At 41.5% G+C, this 16,654-nt stretch overlaps 1 protein-coding gene across 1 annotated transcript in view; it reads left to right on the plus strand.

Moving 5' to 3' along the window:
- The window catches only part of ANK2 (ankyrin 2), a 171,269-nt gene that overhangs the window by 50,334 nt on the left and 104,281 nt on the right, over positions 1–16,654 (plus strand). The window contains exons 8-12 of the mRNA XM_075090087.1: positions 1,394–1,492; positions 2,663–2,761; positions 11,048–11,146; positions 13,257–13,454; positions 16,457–16,555. Coding sequence (XP_074946188.1) covers positions 1,394–1,492; positions 2,663–2,761; positions 11,048–11,146; positions 13,257–13,454; positions 16,457–16,555 — 594 coding nt within the window. The remainder of the gene's footprint in view (positions 1–1,393; positions 1,493–2,662; positions 2,762–11,047; positions 11,147–13,256; positions 13,455–16,456; positions 16,556–16,654) is intronic.

Genomic DNA, 16,654 nt, shown 5'->3' on the forward strand with positions numbered 1-16,654 from the left:
TGAACGCACACACGCACCCGTGTGCGAGTGCTTCGTGCCTGGTGTGTGCCTACGCGAGCCGGTTGCCATGAGGCAGCCGGCGATGGGAATTGGAAGGGTGACAGCCTCTCCCTGGCATCTGCCCACGGGCGTGTTCTTCGCTACGGCGAACACGAAGGGCGTCACGTCTCCTGCACCGGCCGTTACGTTACTTCTCGCTACCTTGCGTTTGTCACCAGGCAAACACGTGTCCGCAAGAAGGCAGTTATTAATGCAACGTGCGTTTGGTCTATAGCTTCACACAGTATCGTGATTGTGTGCCTAATGTCCTCGGTAGACACTTCCCTGGTAATTTATCACAGCAAGGAGACTATGAATTTAATGAGCGTTTGGCTGTACTTTGGCCAGGGTCACCTGTGGGCTGACAAGGAAGTCAATGGAACTAGGGTAAAAGAGCAGGCTGATTGCTGTATCTTTTAGGAACGAAGTTGATTTGGAGTGCAACGTCTGCCTATATTTCTTTATTCCATCAGTAGTTTAAAAGGATGATTTGTACGCTGAGAGAAATGAAACCTAGTTGAAAATACGGTACGGTATTTTCTAGAAGCCAGAAGTGTTTCTCTCCTCCTATAACAGTAAGAGCTGATCAAATCAGTGTTAACCTCAAAAGCAAGATCCTTTCTACTTGAATTACTTATGACTCTAAAAGCTTGCTCCGTGCCCTAGTTTCTGAAAAATTAATCAGTTTTTTATGTTGTTGTCAAGCAATCCTATGTCTCGTAGCTGGAGCAAGTTCCACCTTCTAGTGTTCAAGAAGCAATAAGGAAATTGTGTGTTTTCTAATGTATAGGTGGCAAAGTTCCTTCAGATCTTTTGAGATCCAAATTGTATATAAATATAACTAATTACGATTCTTACACTGTGCTACTAAGTAGTTTCTCATGTACACCAAATTCTTGGATTACATATTGAATACCGTTGCTTTTTCAAAAAAAGCACTTGTAATTTGAAGAGCAGTAAAATAAGAGTCCAACAACTTTTGCAGTCATTTATCCAAACCAGTAAACAGATGCAGCCCAAAAGACCCATGTTGCTTCCTAATCGTAATAAGGAAACTTCCTTTATTTGTTTTAAGAATGGCTAATATATTAATATTTTCTATGATGAAAGCTACACTACTTATTGGCCACCGATTCAGAAGGCTGAATTGGAGAAAGGAGGAATGAAGCGCCTTTGATAACCTCTCATATGAGAGCTGCGCTCTGGGCCCGAAAGGCTGTGCTGTGTTAATAGGTGAACTGGATAAAATCAGCACGATGCATTTGTTTGCCAGCAGCTTTTAAAATCAAGTTCTAGTTAAGTTGATTATCTTGTATCAGATGATTTCTATAATAAGAGCTGTTTCCCTTTGTAGAGTGGCTTTACACCTTTGCACATAGCCGCGCACTATGGGAATGTCAATGTGGCAACGCTTCTGCTAAACCGAGGAGCTGCAGTCGATTTCACAGCACGGGTACGGAGGAATTTCTTTCTCTTCTTGGTTGTAATGGCCTACAATGGTGGGAGTGTTTCTTTCTGTAATTCTTAGCCAAGAGTAAGCCAGGAGCAAGGTAACGCTGAAATTCTGTGTTCAAGGACATCTCTTTTTGCAGTAATTCCTAAAGGTTGCCTCCATGCAACGCACTGGAGTCCTTGCAAGTTCAGTAGCACCCAGAGTTCCCAGCTGAAGGAATGAGGTTGCTTTGACTAGCTCCAGAAGGCTGAAATTCTCGCTATGTGTCAACTCACTTCAGCTTTTCTGTCAGTTAGACATACTCCAGAAATATATGTAGGATTTTTTGGCTTTCTCGGTGTTTGGTACTTACCGTACTACTTTAATTTGATATTTCCACATGTAAACGTATTTTGAAAAAGTAACGTAAGGGATGTTGCCATTCTGTCAGTGCAACAATAAATGTACTAATTGATCATGACTACTCTTTTACGGTAAACAACCACAGAGCCACGTAATGTGGTCTCTGCTGTTGTACATCATGTAGTTTGAAGCACGGCATCGGGTGCCGTGAAAACCTCTGCTAATCTGTACCTCGCCACAGCTACCGGGACACCGGTTTTCTGTTTAATTTTGCCACACACACTTTGAATTACTTCAGGGTTCTGCCTTTCAGACTGACTTCCTCCTGTTGCCAATCTGGAATAGCTGCTAATATCACCTCTTTCCTCACCCAAAGCGTTTGCAGGGGCTTTCAGCCTAAACAGGAGCTACTCCTTAACGCTATTGGCATTACACTAAGAAGGTTCCTTTGTGTAGGAGTCGGGCGTTTGTGTACTCTGTGTGCGTTGCAGTGATTTAAACGCATCAGTGTTTTGTGAATATCGACTGATTGGGACTCTGATATATGTTTGTGTATTTGTCTGACTCTGGGACTGTGATGTTTGCTGCTTTGGCAGATGCGCTTCTTCGTTTATTAAAGAACCCCAAAAAACGAAGAAAGATTCTTGCTTAGAAAGGAATTACTAACTCTAGCTTATATGGTGTGTGCCTAGCTCTGATGCTCAACTACATTTTTGTTTATTCTCTACAATGTGACGGTCTCATTTTTTTGTGATCCGAACACAAATTCACCACCATTATACACCTTCAAATCCATCGCGCTCATTGTTTGTTCTTTTCATGGTGTAGAATGGAATCACCCCACTGCATGTGGCTTCCAAAAGGGGAAACACAAACATGGTGAAGCTCTTGTTGGATCGCGGAGGGCAGATCGATGCCAAAACCAGGGTGAGTCTTTCTATTCCCTGAATACGATGTTGTCCCTCCTTGGGAACGGACTGGATTTTTTTGCTTGCTTGTTTTTGGGTTTGGGTTTTTTTGTTTGTTTGTTTCAAGCCAGAGACTGGGAACACCAAGATTCGTGGTTAGGAATTCAGCTTCAGTAATCGTGTCTTGTTCTCTGGTCGTCAGGTGAGACGTTAAATGCGGCTGTTATAAATGACCAAAAAAAAAAAAAGTTCAGCTGAACACAGTTCCAAAAACGTTAAACATTGCCTCCTCACAAGTGTACTCTTTTTGAAACTTGGGCCAAATACAAATTGTGACTCCAAAAATGATTTATAAAGAAATATTTTTGTACCATTTTTTATTTAACTCAGAATCTTACCGTTAGTTTTCAGCTTGTTATTTGTACTGTTTTCTATGGTATCAGACTAAAGAGTGGCAGGTATCGGTGAGAGTAGGAGGCAGAAATACTATTTTCTTTAGTCTCCTCTATAATCTACCTACGACATACAAGCAAATGCTGATGAAACTGGTCTTTTCGAGGAACTAAGCCTGTTAGTTGGTCCAACCTCACACGATGCAAGAATATGCGTGCTGCACAGCAATGGGAAGCGGAGGGTCTGGACTCAGCTAAGCCTGTCATTCCCCTGACTCCTAAATGTCTGTGCCAGTCGCAGTATGCCTCGTGCAAATCGCTGTAGCGGGCTGGCAGTCGCTTCTTATTGAAGAGTCGATACCGGGAACAAGTAGCCTACTCTGTGCCAGCAGCCACTCACCTCTTCCCCGACTAACCACAGAGAATTAGGTGACTCTCACTGGCTTCCTCCTCCCAGTTGTCCTGTTGAAATGCCACGCCAGTACTGTGCGCGCTGTTTATGGGTGATTTTGCACTCATTCAGGACAAAAGGGAAACCCATCGTTTACATAGGTAGGGTTAATTATTTCAAATGGGGTTTTGCAGTCGCGTAGGAAATTGTGGTCGTTGGTGCAAACTGAACTGCACACGACTCGTTCTTGAGAGCTGCTGGTTTTTAAGCACTGATCTGGAAAATTATATGTCCAAGTAATAGCGGGTGTTTTAGAACACAGAGTTTAGAGCTGGACATAAGAGTTTTTGTTTAATAAGGTAGAAGGGTAGAAGAAGGTAGAGGATACTGCAGTCAGCTACCCTTGTGGTTGATTCAACCTCTGCAGTTACTTTGGTATTAATTACATCAACCATTTGTTGCTTCATAAGCTAGGAAGACAACCGTGATTATCATTTAACTCTTTATGTGATTATGATTTTGATCTCTGATGATTTATGGAATATTGTCTTTCTTGCCTTTTTTTCTTCTTTTCTTTTTCTTTTTTTTTTAAACTAGTGATGATAGAAAATGCTGCCTCTTATGAAGGTGTGCAGTAAATCATCCCTGGTCAAATTTTCCAGAATAAATGCCTAAAATCTCATGGTAAAGAGACATGAAATGGTAATAATATGCTGCAGGCAGGATATTCCGCCTACTCATAAGCACAGTACTCACACAGAAATGGTCCGTTTGGCCTGTGGAATTGCACTATTGAATTCACCTATTTCCTGGTCATTATTTAGATTCCTGTTTTAGACGAGTTGGCACAGGTGATTGTAAAGGACGTCTTGGATTTTAAGAGGGCAAGGTGTATTGCCTTCCCCGCTCACCCGCAAGGATTGATGTGCAGTTGTGAATGAAATTGAATGGAACTTTGCCCAGCGTAGGTGGAAGGTGCTAATTTTAGTCTTCTCATTGTCTGGGCTTCCTGCCCTTTGTCAGCTGCCACGTTAGCTCCAAAACCATCAGCACAAAGATACTGGTGAAAACCTATGAAGGTATCCTATAAAGAACAGGTATCCCAGTTTGCACAGGCTCAGCAGCTTCCTCTTGCTTTCATCTTCTGCCTTCTCTCTGCTCAAAGGCACACGGCGGTGGTCGGCTGCGTGTACTTCACAGTGGGGAAGATTCCAGAGCTTTGGTTTTGCTGTTGGTGTCTCTGTGGCGTGATCTTGTCTTCATGCCAGCTGTTTATATCGTCTCGGTGTCTTTTTCTTTTCCCTTTGCTTTGTCCGCATGCCTTGTGTGCTTTGCTATGGCCGTGAGTATGTAGGGTATTGAAGAGGTAGGTTGTGTGTTGCATGCCGTGCGTACGTCTGTTTGGTTCTTCAAAGGACAGACTTCCGCCTCCTCCACCCCGGTAGTAACGTGCTTGCCTTCTCATACTCGCCTTTTCATTCCTCCTGAGGAACGCCTGCACTCTTCCAGTAGGTCAGGCTCACTGAAAACCAGTGGAATTAAACATAGTAGGATATTTCATTGCTGGATAGCTTGGGCATCAAAATAAGCTCTTTGGTTAAAAAAAAGTAGTCATTGCTTTCATTCAGTTTATTTTTAACTTGCTTTATTACGTGACATCTGATGATGCATAAATTAAGATGCAAAAACTTATTTGAACAGATTTTAGATGAGCCTCAGTACTTCAATTTTGCAGAGCTGATCTGTGAAATCTTTTTATGTTTGAAAACATTCCACTGGAATCATCCATTAGGACCCCCTGTATTGTGTGAAAAAATAAATTAAAATGTACGTTCTTCAAAGGGAGTAAATTACGCATGTGCCCTCCTGTTCCCTTGTTAATGTTGCATGTCAGAGGAGAGCCCTGCTTACTGCGGCAATGACCTATTTTTATTTTCTGTACATTTCGTAATGTATTTGCTGAAATTTTATGGCATTTCTCACGAAAGATGTAATGTTGCTAGACTTACATGTTTTAAAATAATTACTTAAATTTTGGGGGGCAAGTTTTACCGTTTTTCTCAACTAACTACAAAATAAGCTTTTAAAATGTGGAATTTCATTTCTCTTTGATATCTAGAGCAAAAACGTAAACTCCATTCCAAGTGACATTAATACAATACTTTTATTAGTACTATGTGTTATATCTACAATTGCGCTACTTCTAGTTACATACAAGCCTTATCTGGAGTCTTGTTTGTGAAGTAATTAACGGGTGAAATTTCTTATGCTAAATTAAATATTTCTTATGCTTTTTACTATTTGAAATCCTAGTCAGACCTATATTTTCTGCAAGTTTACCTGAATAAGAACTTCAGTGGCATATGTTTGTTTAAAATTTTAAAATTTAGCTAACCTTCCGACCTGTACAGCTTACGATGGTGGACTGGCGGAGTTGGGTTGCAGAGGCAGTTGTGCAGGCTGTTGCTAGGAATCGGTGTTCCCTAAAAGATGGTAGGGGAGTTCAATTTAGGACTAAATCGATGTCGTGTGGTCAAGAGTGACCTGGCAATTACCCATTCTCGCTTGGAGAGAAGGAAAGCGTTTACAGCCTTTCCGAAACATAGGAAGGATTATTCCAGGGAGAATCATTTTAAGCATTTAAAAGCAGAGCCGTTTCAGCATGGCCAATATATATATATTTCTATTACAAAAAATATTCTGATAGAATAGTAGCAGTAAGGATATGTGGGATATTGGAATGTTACTGACACTTACAAGGGTTTAGGAATATTCTTTATGAATGCAGTTTTTGTAATATCTCTGTTTTCATCATCTCTCTATATAAATTGTGTAGGGGAAAAAAAGAACAAGAATGTGAGGCTTTTTTAGCTTCTGTATACTTTTTTTGCTTTTAAAATACAGTGTTATTCACAGGCCTTTGTCACCTTACTGCTATTTCCATTTTTGTGGGACTGTGCAAACGCCCTTAGAAAGAGGGAGGAACATGTTCACCTGTCTCAGACGCTGAAGTTGTCACACGTTTTGTGTTCTTTCTGTTGAATCTTGCCAACACTGAAAATAAATTTTTCTTGCTCTGGGACTTTTCTTTAGACTCCTCTTGCAGGCTCTTGTCCAGAATATTTACAGTTGGAAAAAAAAAAAATCCCTGGAATGAAACGGAGCATCTAGTCTTGGAATGGGAAGCTTATTGTGTGGGAAAGTAAATACGTTGTGTGCCTGGAGCGTGGCAGCTGGAGCTGGAGAGGGGAGCAGGCATGATAATGGTGGGGAGAGAGTCTGGTATGCCATTTGGGTTGGAGAAAGGCCACAGAAAAGAAAGGAGGCTCAGCTGGAGCTGAAAGAAATGGAAGGTCGGTCACAGAGATGTATGGTACCAATGGGAAAAGAAAAGGAAGGAAGCTGTGGGGGGTGAAACTTGGATTTTGGTTGGGTTGGTTTGGGTTTTTTGTGGTGAATGTGCTTCAGACAGCCCTTAGCACTCGTTCTGGGAACCTACTGAGTTCTATTTGTAATAATGTCTCCTTTTGTATATACGCATCCTGACAAAATAGGCACGGCTCTCTGCTATTTCCACGTGGTAGTGGGTTTCCTACCATGAAGCCATTGCAGCAGGATCCTCACCCCGTCTTGGCACCATGCTGTGTTTCCTGTGCTTTTCTCCTGCAGTAATGCTGCTGTGACATTTTCTCCTAGTCGTCTCACGTGCACAGGGCACTAATAATTCATTGGCAGTTTTTGCCGTTCCTCAAGCAACGTCAGATTATAAACATCTAGTCACGATGCAGGCATTTGCTATTAAAAATGTAGTGGATTCATGTAATGTGTACAGGGGAGCAGGAAGGGATGCTGTACTGATTATCTAAGCAAGCTATATAGATAGTGACTATTATTTAGAATTATTTAAGTTAATATCTTATTACTCAAGCAAATGCATGGTATAATTTTGCTGTGTTTTTAAGATTTGTCATTTGAATGGCGGACCTGGAGGAATACTTTAGAGCGTGTCTAATTATGCCAAGACTCAGAGCTTAGAGTAAGAGGGAGACTTGCCTTGTTCATTTTTAAAGAGGTGAGGTTTAGTAGTAACGAAAAATGAACAAGTGAAAAGGCCTTTATTTGTGGAGAAAATTTAGACCAATTTTGCATATCTAACATACAGAATACTAGAATTCTATTTCAGCCTTATAAAAATGAGAAGAATTTAGAAGAATTTTTTGGTAATTTGGCCTTTGGCGTTCATGGGCTATCATCAGTCTTTGTTCGAATGAGCACTGAAGGTGCCCAACTGTCCTGTTAAGATGCTGCCCATATCATTTCCCATTAAGAATCTCTCGTAAGCACAGCTTCTTTTTATCTCGATCTCCCTGGTAAGCTGAAGCAAAACATTTTAATCACTGTGATATGACCCAATAATTTCTCTTCTTGAGCCCTGCAGTTAGGAGTCATGCACGGAATTTAGAATTAATTTTGCAGATTAAAAAATGACCAGCGATTGATTTTCATGGAGAAAAAAAAAAAAGGCACAAGTTTACCTTCTATTTTGACAGCCATTTAAGAGGAAACTAGGACTGATGGAATTTCATGGCTTCCATACATACGGAGAGGATTGTAGTGTCATTTCTAAGAGTGACCCAGCCGTTGGTTATGTTGCAATGCGTGAGCTCGGAGAGTACTGCATATGGGAACAACGAACACCAAGTGCAGGATGTCACTTGGAAGACGAAAACATCTAGCGCTCTGTTAGGTACTGTTTGGGATGAGGAGGTAAATACCAGACTTCTTAAAACATAAAATTGCTGGATTTCTTGTTGCCTGGCATCGCGGCCTTTGTGTTTATGGGATATCCATTATCTGTGCTTCAAAGTCTGTGTTTGACCCGGTGTTGTATGTCCTGTCAAACAGCGTGTTTGATATTTTGGTCAGCATGTGTTCTTCAATTTACATGGTGTACCAAATAGCAACGGAATGATTAAAAAAGTACGTAGCCAAACTCCTGCAATAGATTTCAGAGCACTGAGGTTCATCGCGAATGGATAATGGTGCAAAAGAGGACTGATTTGGTACGCTAGCGTGTCTTTTGATGTTGGCTAATGTCAGTTTGTCCTCGTTGTATTATGTACTAATTCTTCTGCTACAGCAGCTCTCTCTTTGCAATTCCCCTCATCTTTGAAGAAAAGATAGAAGCAAAAATAGAATCTGAATTATTAAATATGCAATAATTTAAAAAATAGACGTGTTGTTTTCCCCAGGGCAGAAAGAGGGCAGAGAAGAGGGTTCTATGGGAAGGCTGCAAAGCATATTGCTTCGTACACCTGCTGGGAAGTGCACAGATAGTAAATGATGATGGCTTTATAAGAGCTGTGACAGAAGAGAATGAGATAGGTAGCAAATTTTTATCTCTACTTTTAGAGGGAGTTATAGATAAGAACAGAGAAATGCTTTTTAATGATTTAGTTCTTATTTTTGTTTTAGCTAGACTTCCATGTGGAATTGATCTGTTTCTTAGCTTGTATTTGTCGTCTTTTTTTTTTTTTTTTTCCCTCTGGGGATCTGTAGTGTGCTTTTTCAAGGGTTCCCACAATTCTACCTTTATTTTGCTGTTCCATTAAACAGAATAACATCCAAGTCACTGTGCAGATAGGGAAAGTGAACTTCCCACATCGATTAAAAACGGAGAGCACACAAGACCAGGAACTGGAAATAACAAATAAATACCTTTCCTAGAAATACATCTGGGATACATTCTCACCTTAGTAATGCTAATGGGAGTTATGTGTCTGAATCCCTCCGGCAGCGAGGTGAAAATACACCTCAGTTGTGCATATAAAGACTTGATTTAGGGGACTCTGGCTAACCCAGACAAGCTCATTACACCCAATTCCTTTACATTGGCCCAGTCTGCCAGGTGCTGAACAGCCCTGAATTCTGTTTGTGGGTTTCATCTTGCATCTGTTGAATTTCACTGCAAAGCATCCGTGGGATTTAGTGATGCTTCTGCCTCTGAGATAGTGAGTGTCGAGGCACACCTAACCCCTTCACATGTTTCTGAAAAATCTCTGGAAACAGTAGATAAATGGGGGAGAAAAATTCCTCCCTGCAGACACCAGTTCCCCACTGCAGTGGAGCTTTGTTGCACTAACCCAGAAAGGGGCTCTGGGCTTTTGAAACCGAGGATGAGGGAGGATCGCCTTCTCAGAACTACCTTGCGTAGACTATTACAGGGCTGTGGTTGCTTAGCCAAAATGGTGTTGCAATTGCAATGGTACTGTGCGGTTTAGAGCTGCTTTTAATTAAAAAATGCTAGTAGTAGAAGTAAAAATATAGCGATGTAGCCTTCCTCCAAACTCCGGCAAGGCAAACAGAAGATCTGTGTATGAAGCAGGGTCGCTAACGCACACTTAAGGCCGTGGTTTTGCATTTTTGCTACTTTTTTAACTTCTAAGTAATAAATCTATTTCAGACCAGTATTCCAAAAGCACGCTAGAATAATAGCCTCTAACTCATCTAAATGAGCAGTGTGTCTCAAAGGGAGAAGGCTTTTCCTGTGATTAAAAACCATTGCCATTTCACCTTTATAAACCTATCTCTGTTGAATAAGTATCGATGACTACTCTGAGTACATGCTTGAACGGTATTCAGGTCTAATGAGAGGAGAACTTGGGTTTCTATACCTTACACATTTTCTTTTTCCTGTCATTCAGCACTAATATTCTTTTGCAACCATTCTTCTCATCTCATATTTCCTGTATTTTCCTGCGTAAAGTCCAGACTGTAGCAGAATTATCTAGAATGCGTCCTCCTATCTGAATGTTTCATTGACGCCTCTTTTGCTACCGCTGCCGTGGTCGTTACTGAGCAGCCTGAGCAAGTCTTCTGGTATAGGGTGGGGTTCTGCAACAGAAAAAACATGGCAGAGTGGGTAGTCTGACAGCAATTTTAGTAAAGAATTGTTAGTTCTTTGTTCACCACTCCATTTCAGAAATGAAAGCTTTTGATCTGTTTGTTTCTCTCTTTTTCTCTGTTTTAAAATCTTCTTTCTCCTGCTGCCTATTTAAAAAAAAAGAAAAACCCAAACAAATAAATTCTAGAGTAAATTTTCTAGTATGAAGATTTCTTGTTTCATCCCTGCATCAAAAGCAACCCAAAGGACAATGGTTTGATTAATGGAGCATCTTTGGCCCCGTACACGTTATCCAGGGAGAGGCAACACAGTCTCAAAGCCATGCAGAGGAGAAGGAGGGGAGGAGGCAATGCATGCTCACATTCTCGTCTTCGATAAGAGATCTGAACATGCAATGCGCTTCCCCTCTGAAACGGTAACCCTGGTGTGTCCTTTACTCTAGAAGGCGACTAGGGGTGAAGCTTCCTGTTGTGGAGCCAGCTTCAGTTATGAGTCAAAATTTAAAAAAGGAGCTTTTTCACATACTCGTGGGGCTGCATTCCTGGAAGGGTGTTCGTCAGAGTGCCGGGACGGACAGCTGGGGATGTGCTCATTTGTTTTCCCTCCTTTTACTTTAAGGATGGACTCACCCCACTCCACTGTGCTGCAAGAAGTGGACATGACCAAGTTGTGGAGTTGCTCCTGGAACGAGGTGCCCCGCTGCTTGCACGGACCAAGGTGTGTGTCTTATTAGAATACCTTAACAGCTCTGTTTCACTTTCCACAGACTTTTCAATGTCACCAAAAGGGCAAGGAAGAAGACGGGAACACTTCTGTTCTCCCAAAGGAAAGTATTAATGGGTAGAATGGTCCAAAGTAAGGTTTTCTTACATAATTTGGGACTCTCCAATATACGAAACAGTATACACTTCTCTGCCCGTCTCTGTAATATCAGATTAAACACATGATATACAGTGCTACTGCAAGCGCTTCGCTTTTGTTGCTTCCTAAGACCCTGGGACACAGAGATGGAAAAGCTGGGTCAGTCACTCCTGAGAGATGATTCCTGGTATGTATTTTCTGATCCTTCATATAAGCTAACTAGGACCTGTGACTTGCAGCTTCTCCAAATTGCTTTCGTGGAGTATTTCAGACTTGGAAAACGATTCCAGTGTGTTCCTACTGATTGCTGAAAAGTGCACGTCTAAGATAAATGCATTTCCTACAAATGCTGTCCCTTTGGTCAAACTACTGAGAGAAGGATACTTGCAGCATAATAGCAAACCCCCCGAGCAGCACTTCATGTCGGAGTGCCTGACAAAGGTACCTGGTATCATTAGTTGGAAAACAGTGGAATAGAGTATTGCAATGATATGCTTTAGGTCCCCTGGAAGATCAGGAGCGACAAACAATTTAAATACCAGTTTCAGACCGTTGCACTGTTTACTGGGCCCCAGTCTCTCAAACACGGCTCAAAACAAGGGCAATTAGTGTACCCTGACCCATAGTTATCCTAACTGGAGACTCAAGATTTTCTCTTTACAGTCTTCAGGAGGTTTTATTACTGGGTTGCAGGCATGGGCAACTGCATCAAATAAGGATGTGCTCAAGCTATGCATCCTTGATAGTGCCTAGTAGTCCAGGTCATGTGTTTATGCAGGAGGAATCCACAAGGAGATGGGAATTGTAGGGAAAATATTCCTCATAGTTTCACTGATACCTTAGGTGGGAGAAGGTGCTTAGGTGAACCTCACGTGTCAACACCCTCACTTAGCTAAGAGGTACGAGGGCTCAGAAGAACAGGCCCTGCCACATATTTTGTGCACATTTCAGGCAGGATTCCCAGATGTTGCCGTTCAAAGGCAGATGTTGTCAGTCGGGACAAAATATCAGCATTGCTCTGGCAGTATCTGGACGTCCCCACTGTGCTGAGGATTGAGCAGAGCAGAAGTGTCCAGTGAATAATTCCCTCCTTCCAGGTGACAAATAAACAGTTTGACCAAACCAAGTCAGTTACCTGTTCAAGTTTATATGCTATAGTCTATCTTTAAACACGCAGTGCTTTAAGTACCTTATTGCATGTAAAATGGAATTAGATTGAAAAGCAGTTTCCTCTTCGAAGTTCCAACTGAAACAGGTGGTTCCAAACTTGAGACAGAAAAATACGTACATATTAAAATTTTTTTTCTGAAAACAACTTGTTACACATATTAATAGCAACAATTCTCTTTTCTCTTAATTGTCTACCTTCCATGGACTTCAGTATCTACAAAATGACCTATTGAAGCCAGACAGGGCTATAAAACTCTTGCTTCCACTGCCCTTCAAGTGTTATGGTTTGAAAAAAAAAATCCAGCCGTGGTGGTTGAAAGGATCATTTCCCAGAAGCTCAGGGGTCAGGTTTGCCAATGGAAACTGTTTTTATATTGAACACTTAAAGAAAAAAAAAAAGGTCCTTAATAAATACGATGGTGGGTAGGTAGGTGCTTCTCCTCTTAATTGACATACACCCTATGTCTTAGTGTTATGGTGAGTATCCCCAGAACTGTCTTTTAAGGTCAAGATACATTTTATTAAATCATGAGGCAAGACCCTTAGATTCCTTTGCTTTGATTAAATTCTGATTTTAGTTAATTATATGATATTCCACTAAGTTTTCCCGTATTTGCTGGAAGGGGAGGGGTGGCTACAGCTTAACTTCAGTTTTTTTCTTCCAGTCAGTAGCTCAGATGCGGCTCTGTTTCAGTGATGGGGGTGCTCTGCAAACTCATGATGGCATCCTCCCAACACATGCCACATTCTAAGTGAGAGTTACTAGAAGCTACTGTTCTATTTTCTTTTGCCGCAGAACGGACTCTCTCCACTTCACATGGCGGCCCAGGGGGACCACGTGGAATGCGTCAAACACCTACTGCAGCACAAAGCGCCCGTGGATGATGTCACGCTGGATTACCTGACCGCCCTCCACGTGGCCGCACACTGCGGCCACTATCGTGTTACCAAACTCCTCCTGGACAAGAGAGCAAATCCCAATGCTCGTGCCCTGGTAAACCTGTCTCACCCGTGTCGTGTACCAAAGCTATCCAGGGCAAATGAGTAGCTCTTACCGGTAAAGCTAAGTGAAAGCTCTGTCAGCAGACTCTGACAGCCTTAGATAGTTGCAGTAACAACAGGGGTTGTCACACCTGCTGGTTACCAGTGTTGTATCTCGTATCGTTAGGCATAGTCATGGAGGCGTCCCGTGGCAAGTGGCTGTCGTATCAGGTCTGGAAGCTCTACAGAGTTCCTAAAATCAGAGCCATTTCTAGCAGATGCTAACATACGCGTTGGTATTTTACTGAATTGATAGTTGTTTTCTCCATACTATGTGATATGATACACAGATAATTTCTAAGCTTTCAGCTAAATCAGGAAGTTACTTGGCATGGAGAAAATATATTAAAAAGCTAATATTTCTGCATTTATCAAATGATGACATTCCACTCTATTAGGTGCCACTTCTCCTCCTTTTCAAAAAAACAGTTGTTCTGATGCTTACAAGAAAACAGGTAGGATTCCTTTCACGCACTGATCAGACCCTTATCCCCTAACTGAGAGAAAAACATCACGTTTGGCTTCGGGAACATATAAGGCTTTCAAAAGTCTTTAATCTATCCCAGCGCAGACAAGATTCCTGTTTTCTCTAATAGGAAATGTCCCCACGAGCTGTTAGCTGGATGGAATTTGAAATACCAATCTATTACACTCAGTGGGGGAAAGAAAGAGACTGTGAACACGTGACAGTGTTCTGCACGGCAAGAAGTCTGCCATGGCCTGCGCTATATGGTGCCTCCACAGAACTTCCACCGCAGGCCACTCTGATGTCTTCCCCAGCTTCTTGCCTTCGATATGACCCTGTAGTTTTCTGTGAAGGCCCCCCCATCCCTTACTTCCCTTACTTCCTTGGAACTGACTTTTTGTTGACACAATTTTTTTCTGCCCTCTCATTTTTCTCGGCCTCAAATCCCATAACCCCTCTTGCTTCCTTTTCTTATGTTTTTCTTGTTTTGTCTTTCCTGGTATCACGTTCACTTGGTTGATCTTTTTCAATGCTGTTTTCATCCTTTCTTGTTTTTCTTGCCAGTCTCCTGATTATCTAGCAGCTGTACTTCCCTCAGCTACCTGCACATACGCATTATATGCTAACCCCCACATCTTCTTTCTTTCCTTCCATGACCAGAAATATACCTTCGGTTCCTCCCCCCCGCCCCCGCCCTCCCATAGGAACATCTGAAACGGAAGGAGAATACCCTCAGGCCGCTGCCTCTCTCCTCTCTTCCCTCCAGAACAGTTTTTTTCCCCTCTGTCTTGTTTCTTCTCCCATCAGGGACTTGTTGCCTCTGGCTCGTTTATAGTATTTAATATATTAAATGAAGCTCGCAAGTTCTGTTAGTGCTACAGTTTTTAATGCCTCTCCCCCATCAAACTGTTCCTCACTTAAATAGAAGTAGCAAAATTAAATCAACTCAGGCAGTAAAATTAAGTGAAAACATGGAAACTTCTAAACCGTAAAACTCCCTGTGAAATACATTGAGAGATGTTGTGCAGGAGGTAGAATACCTGACGGTTTTGGTTCCTTCTTTAGAAACTGGAGAAGGCTAATAGCAGTAATAATATTCAGCAGAGTCCTGTGATGGAATACATTTTACAAATAATTCATGTTCAGCTAGATTTAAAAAAAAAATCATCGTTAAAGTTTGCAAAATATTTTGGGGAATACAAGCACTATACGAGTTCTTAGCTTTTTCAATTTGTATGTGCTTTAAATCAACTAGTAATTAACAATTCCCTTAACAGAAGCTGTCTGTAGAATAATCTGTCACATGCCTCTTTCCATGAGCTAAGATTTCACAGTTGAGTTGTTTCCTGCTAGTTGGTTGTTTAGCAATACTGATCCTTTTCATTAGAAAATATAGCAATTTTTCAGTGTTATCTAAAAATGTTACCCGTGCTTTTCACTAAAACATTCACATATGGTGAATAGTGTGTTTGCTTAACTTCAGGCCCACACTTAACCTGCATTAACTATAAGAGTACATAAAAAAAGCTTGAAGTCAAAGCACACGTTACAGTGTAGAGTATGAAGTCATGCTTTGATTTGGGCTTCGATCTCACTGAGTAAGCGTTTCCAAATAAACGAATATGTGCTGGTGGTAAGCACAACGTTAAAAGTAGTGTCTCGCAATACAAAACGCTAGGTTGCAATCTGGATTTAAAATGTCCCCTTCCCCACCCCCCTTTCATTCCTGTCGCCGCCCCATTTAATTTGAATCCCGATGAGGGCTGACACCTTGCTTACAATGCTTTATGACTCAGCAGGGCAGGAATAAAGGAAAGGGACACACACATATATTTCGTGTGAACACTTTGAATCGTGAAATCACGGCTGCAGTAGCAATTATTTGTTTAATATACCTCACCAAATACGTGTGCACACACATAACCGTGAATACACTATACTGTAGGTTGATGTGTAAATATAAAAATAAATACACATAGATGCTTAGATTACAAGATATTCTAAAAAGACAAATAAAATAAAGTGGAATCTGGAAGAAGTACTCCATTCTTTGCCTAGAGAGGTATAGAATATGCTTTACCCATTTCACAAGACACTAACTGATTTCAAAGTGAACTCTATCATTTCTTGTGTTTTCCTTGTGTTAGGCAATCTTGGGAACCACTTGTATCCTTACACATCCATGTGTGCAACCTTCGGAACCATATACATACATGTGCGCATGCATACACTTGAAAGGCAGGACGGGCATGTCTGTATTTGGTTTTCGGAGGTGGAAGTTCAGTTTCTCTCCATTGCCTGAGAAGAAAGCAGCGGCACTGCTTTGTTCTGCCTCAGACTACTGGGAGACGTCTGTAATTTGTAACCTGTTGTGCTTAAAGAACAATTGCTTCTGGTACTCTAACGCTTCTGCTCCCGGTGTGCCAGCATGGAGCTGTGTGGAAAGTGTAGCTGCATGTTTTTAACTAACATGACTGTCTTTTGCACAGAATGGTTTTACTCCACTGCACATTGCCTGCAAGAAAAATCGCATCAAAGTCATGGAACTCCTGGTGAAATATGGGGCTTCAATCCAAGCTATAACAGAGGTAGAAAAATGTTTCATGTCCTGAAGAAACATTCCTTCTCTCTCTCCCTTTTTGCTTCCTTTTTTCTCTCTCCTCTCATGCCTCGCTTTCACTTATATT

Source organism: Phalacrocorax aristotelis, chromosome 4 (assembly GCF_949628215.1).
Source record: "Phalacrocorax aristotelis chromosome 4, bGulAri2.1, whole genome shotgun sequence".
NCBI lineage: Eukaryota > Metazoa > Chordata > Aves > Suliformes > Phalacrocoracidae > Phalacrocorax > Phalacrocorax aristotelis.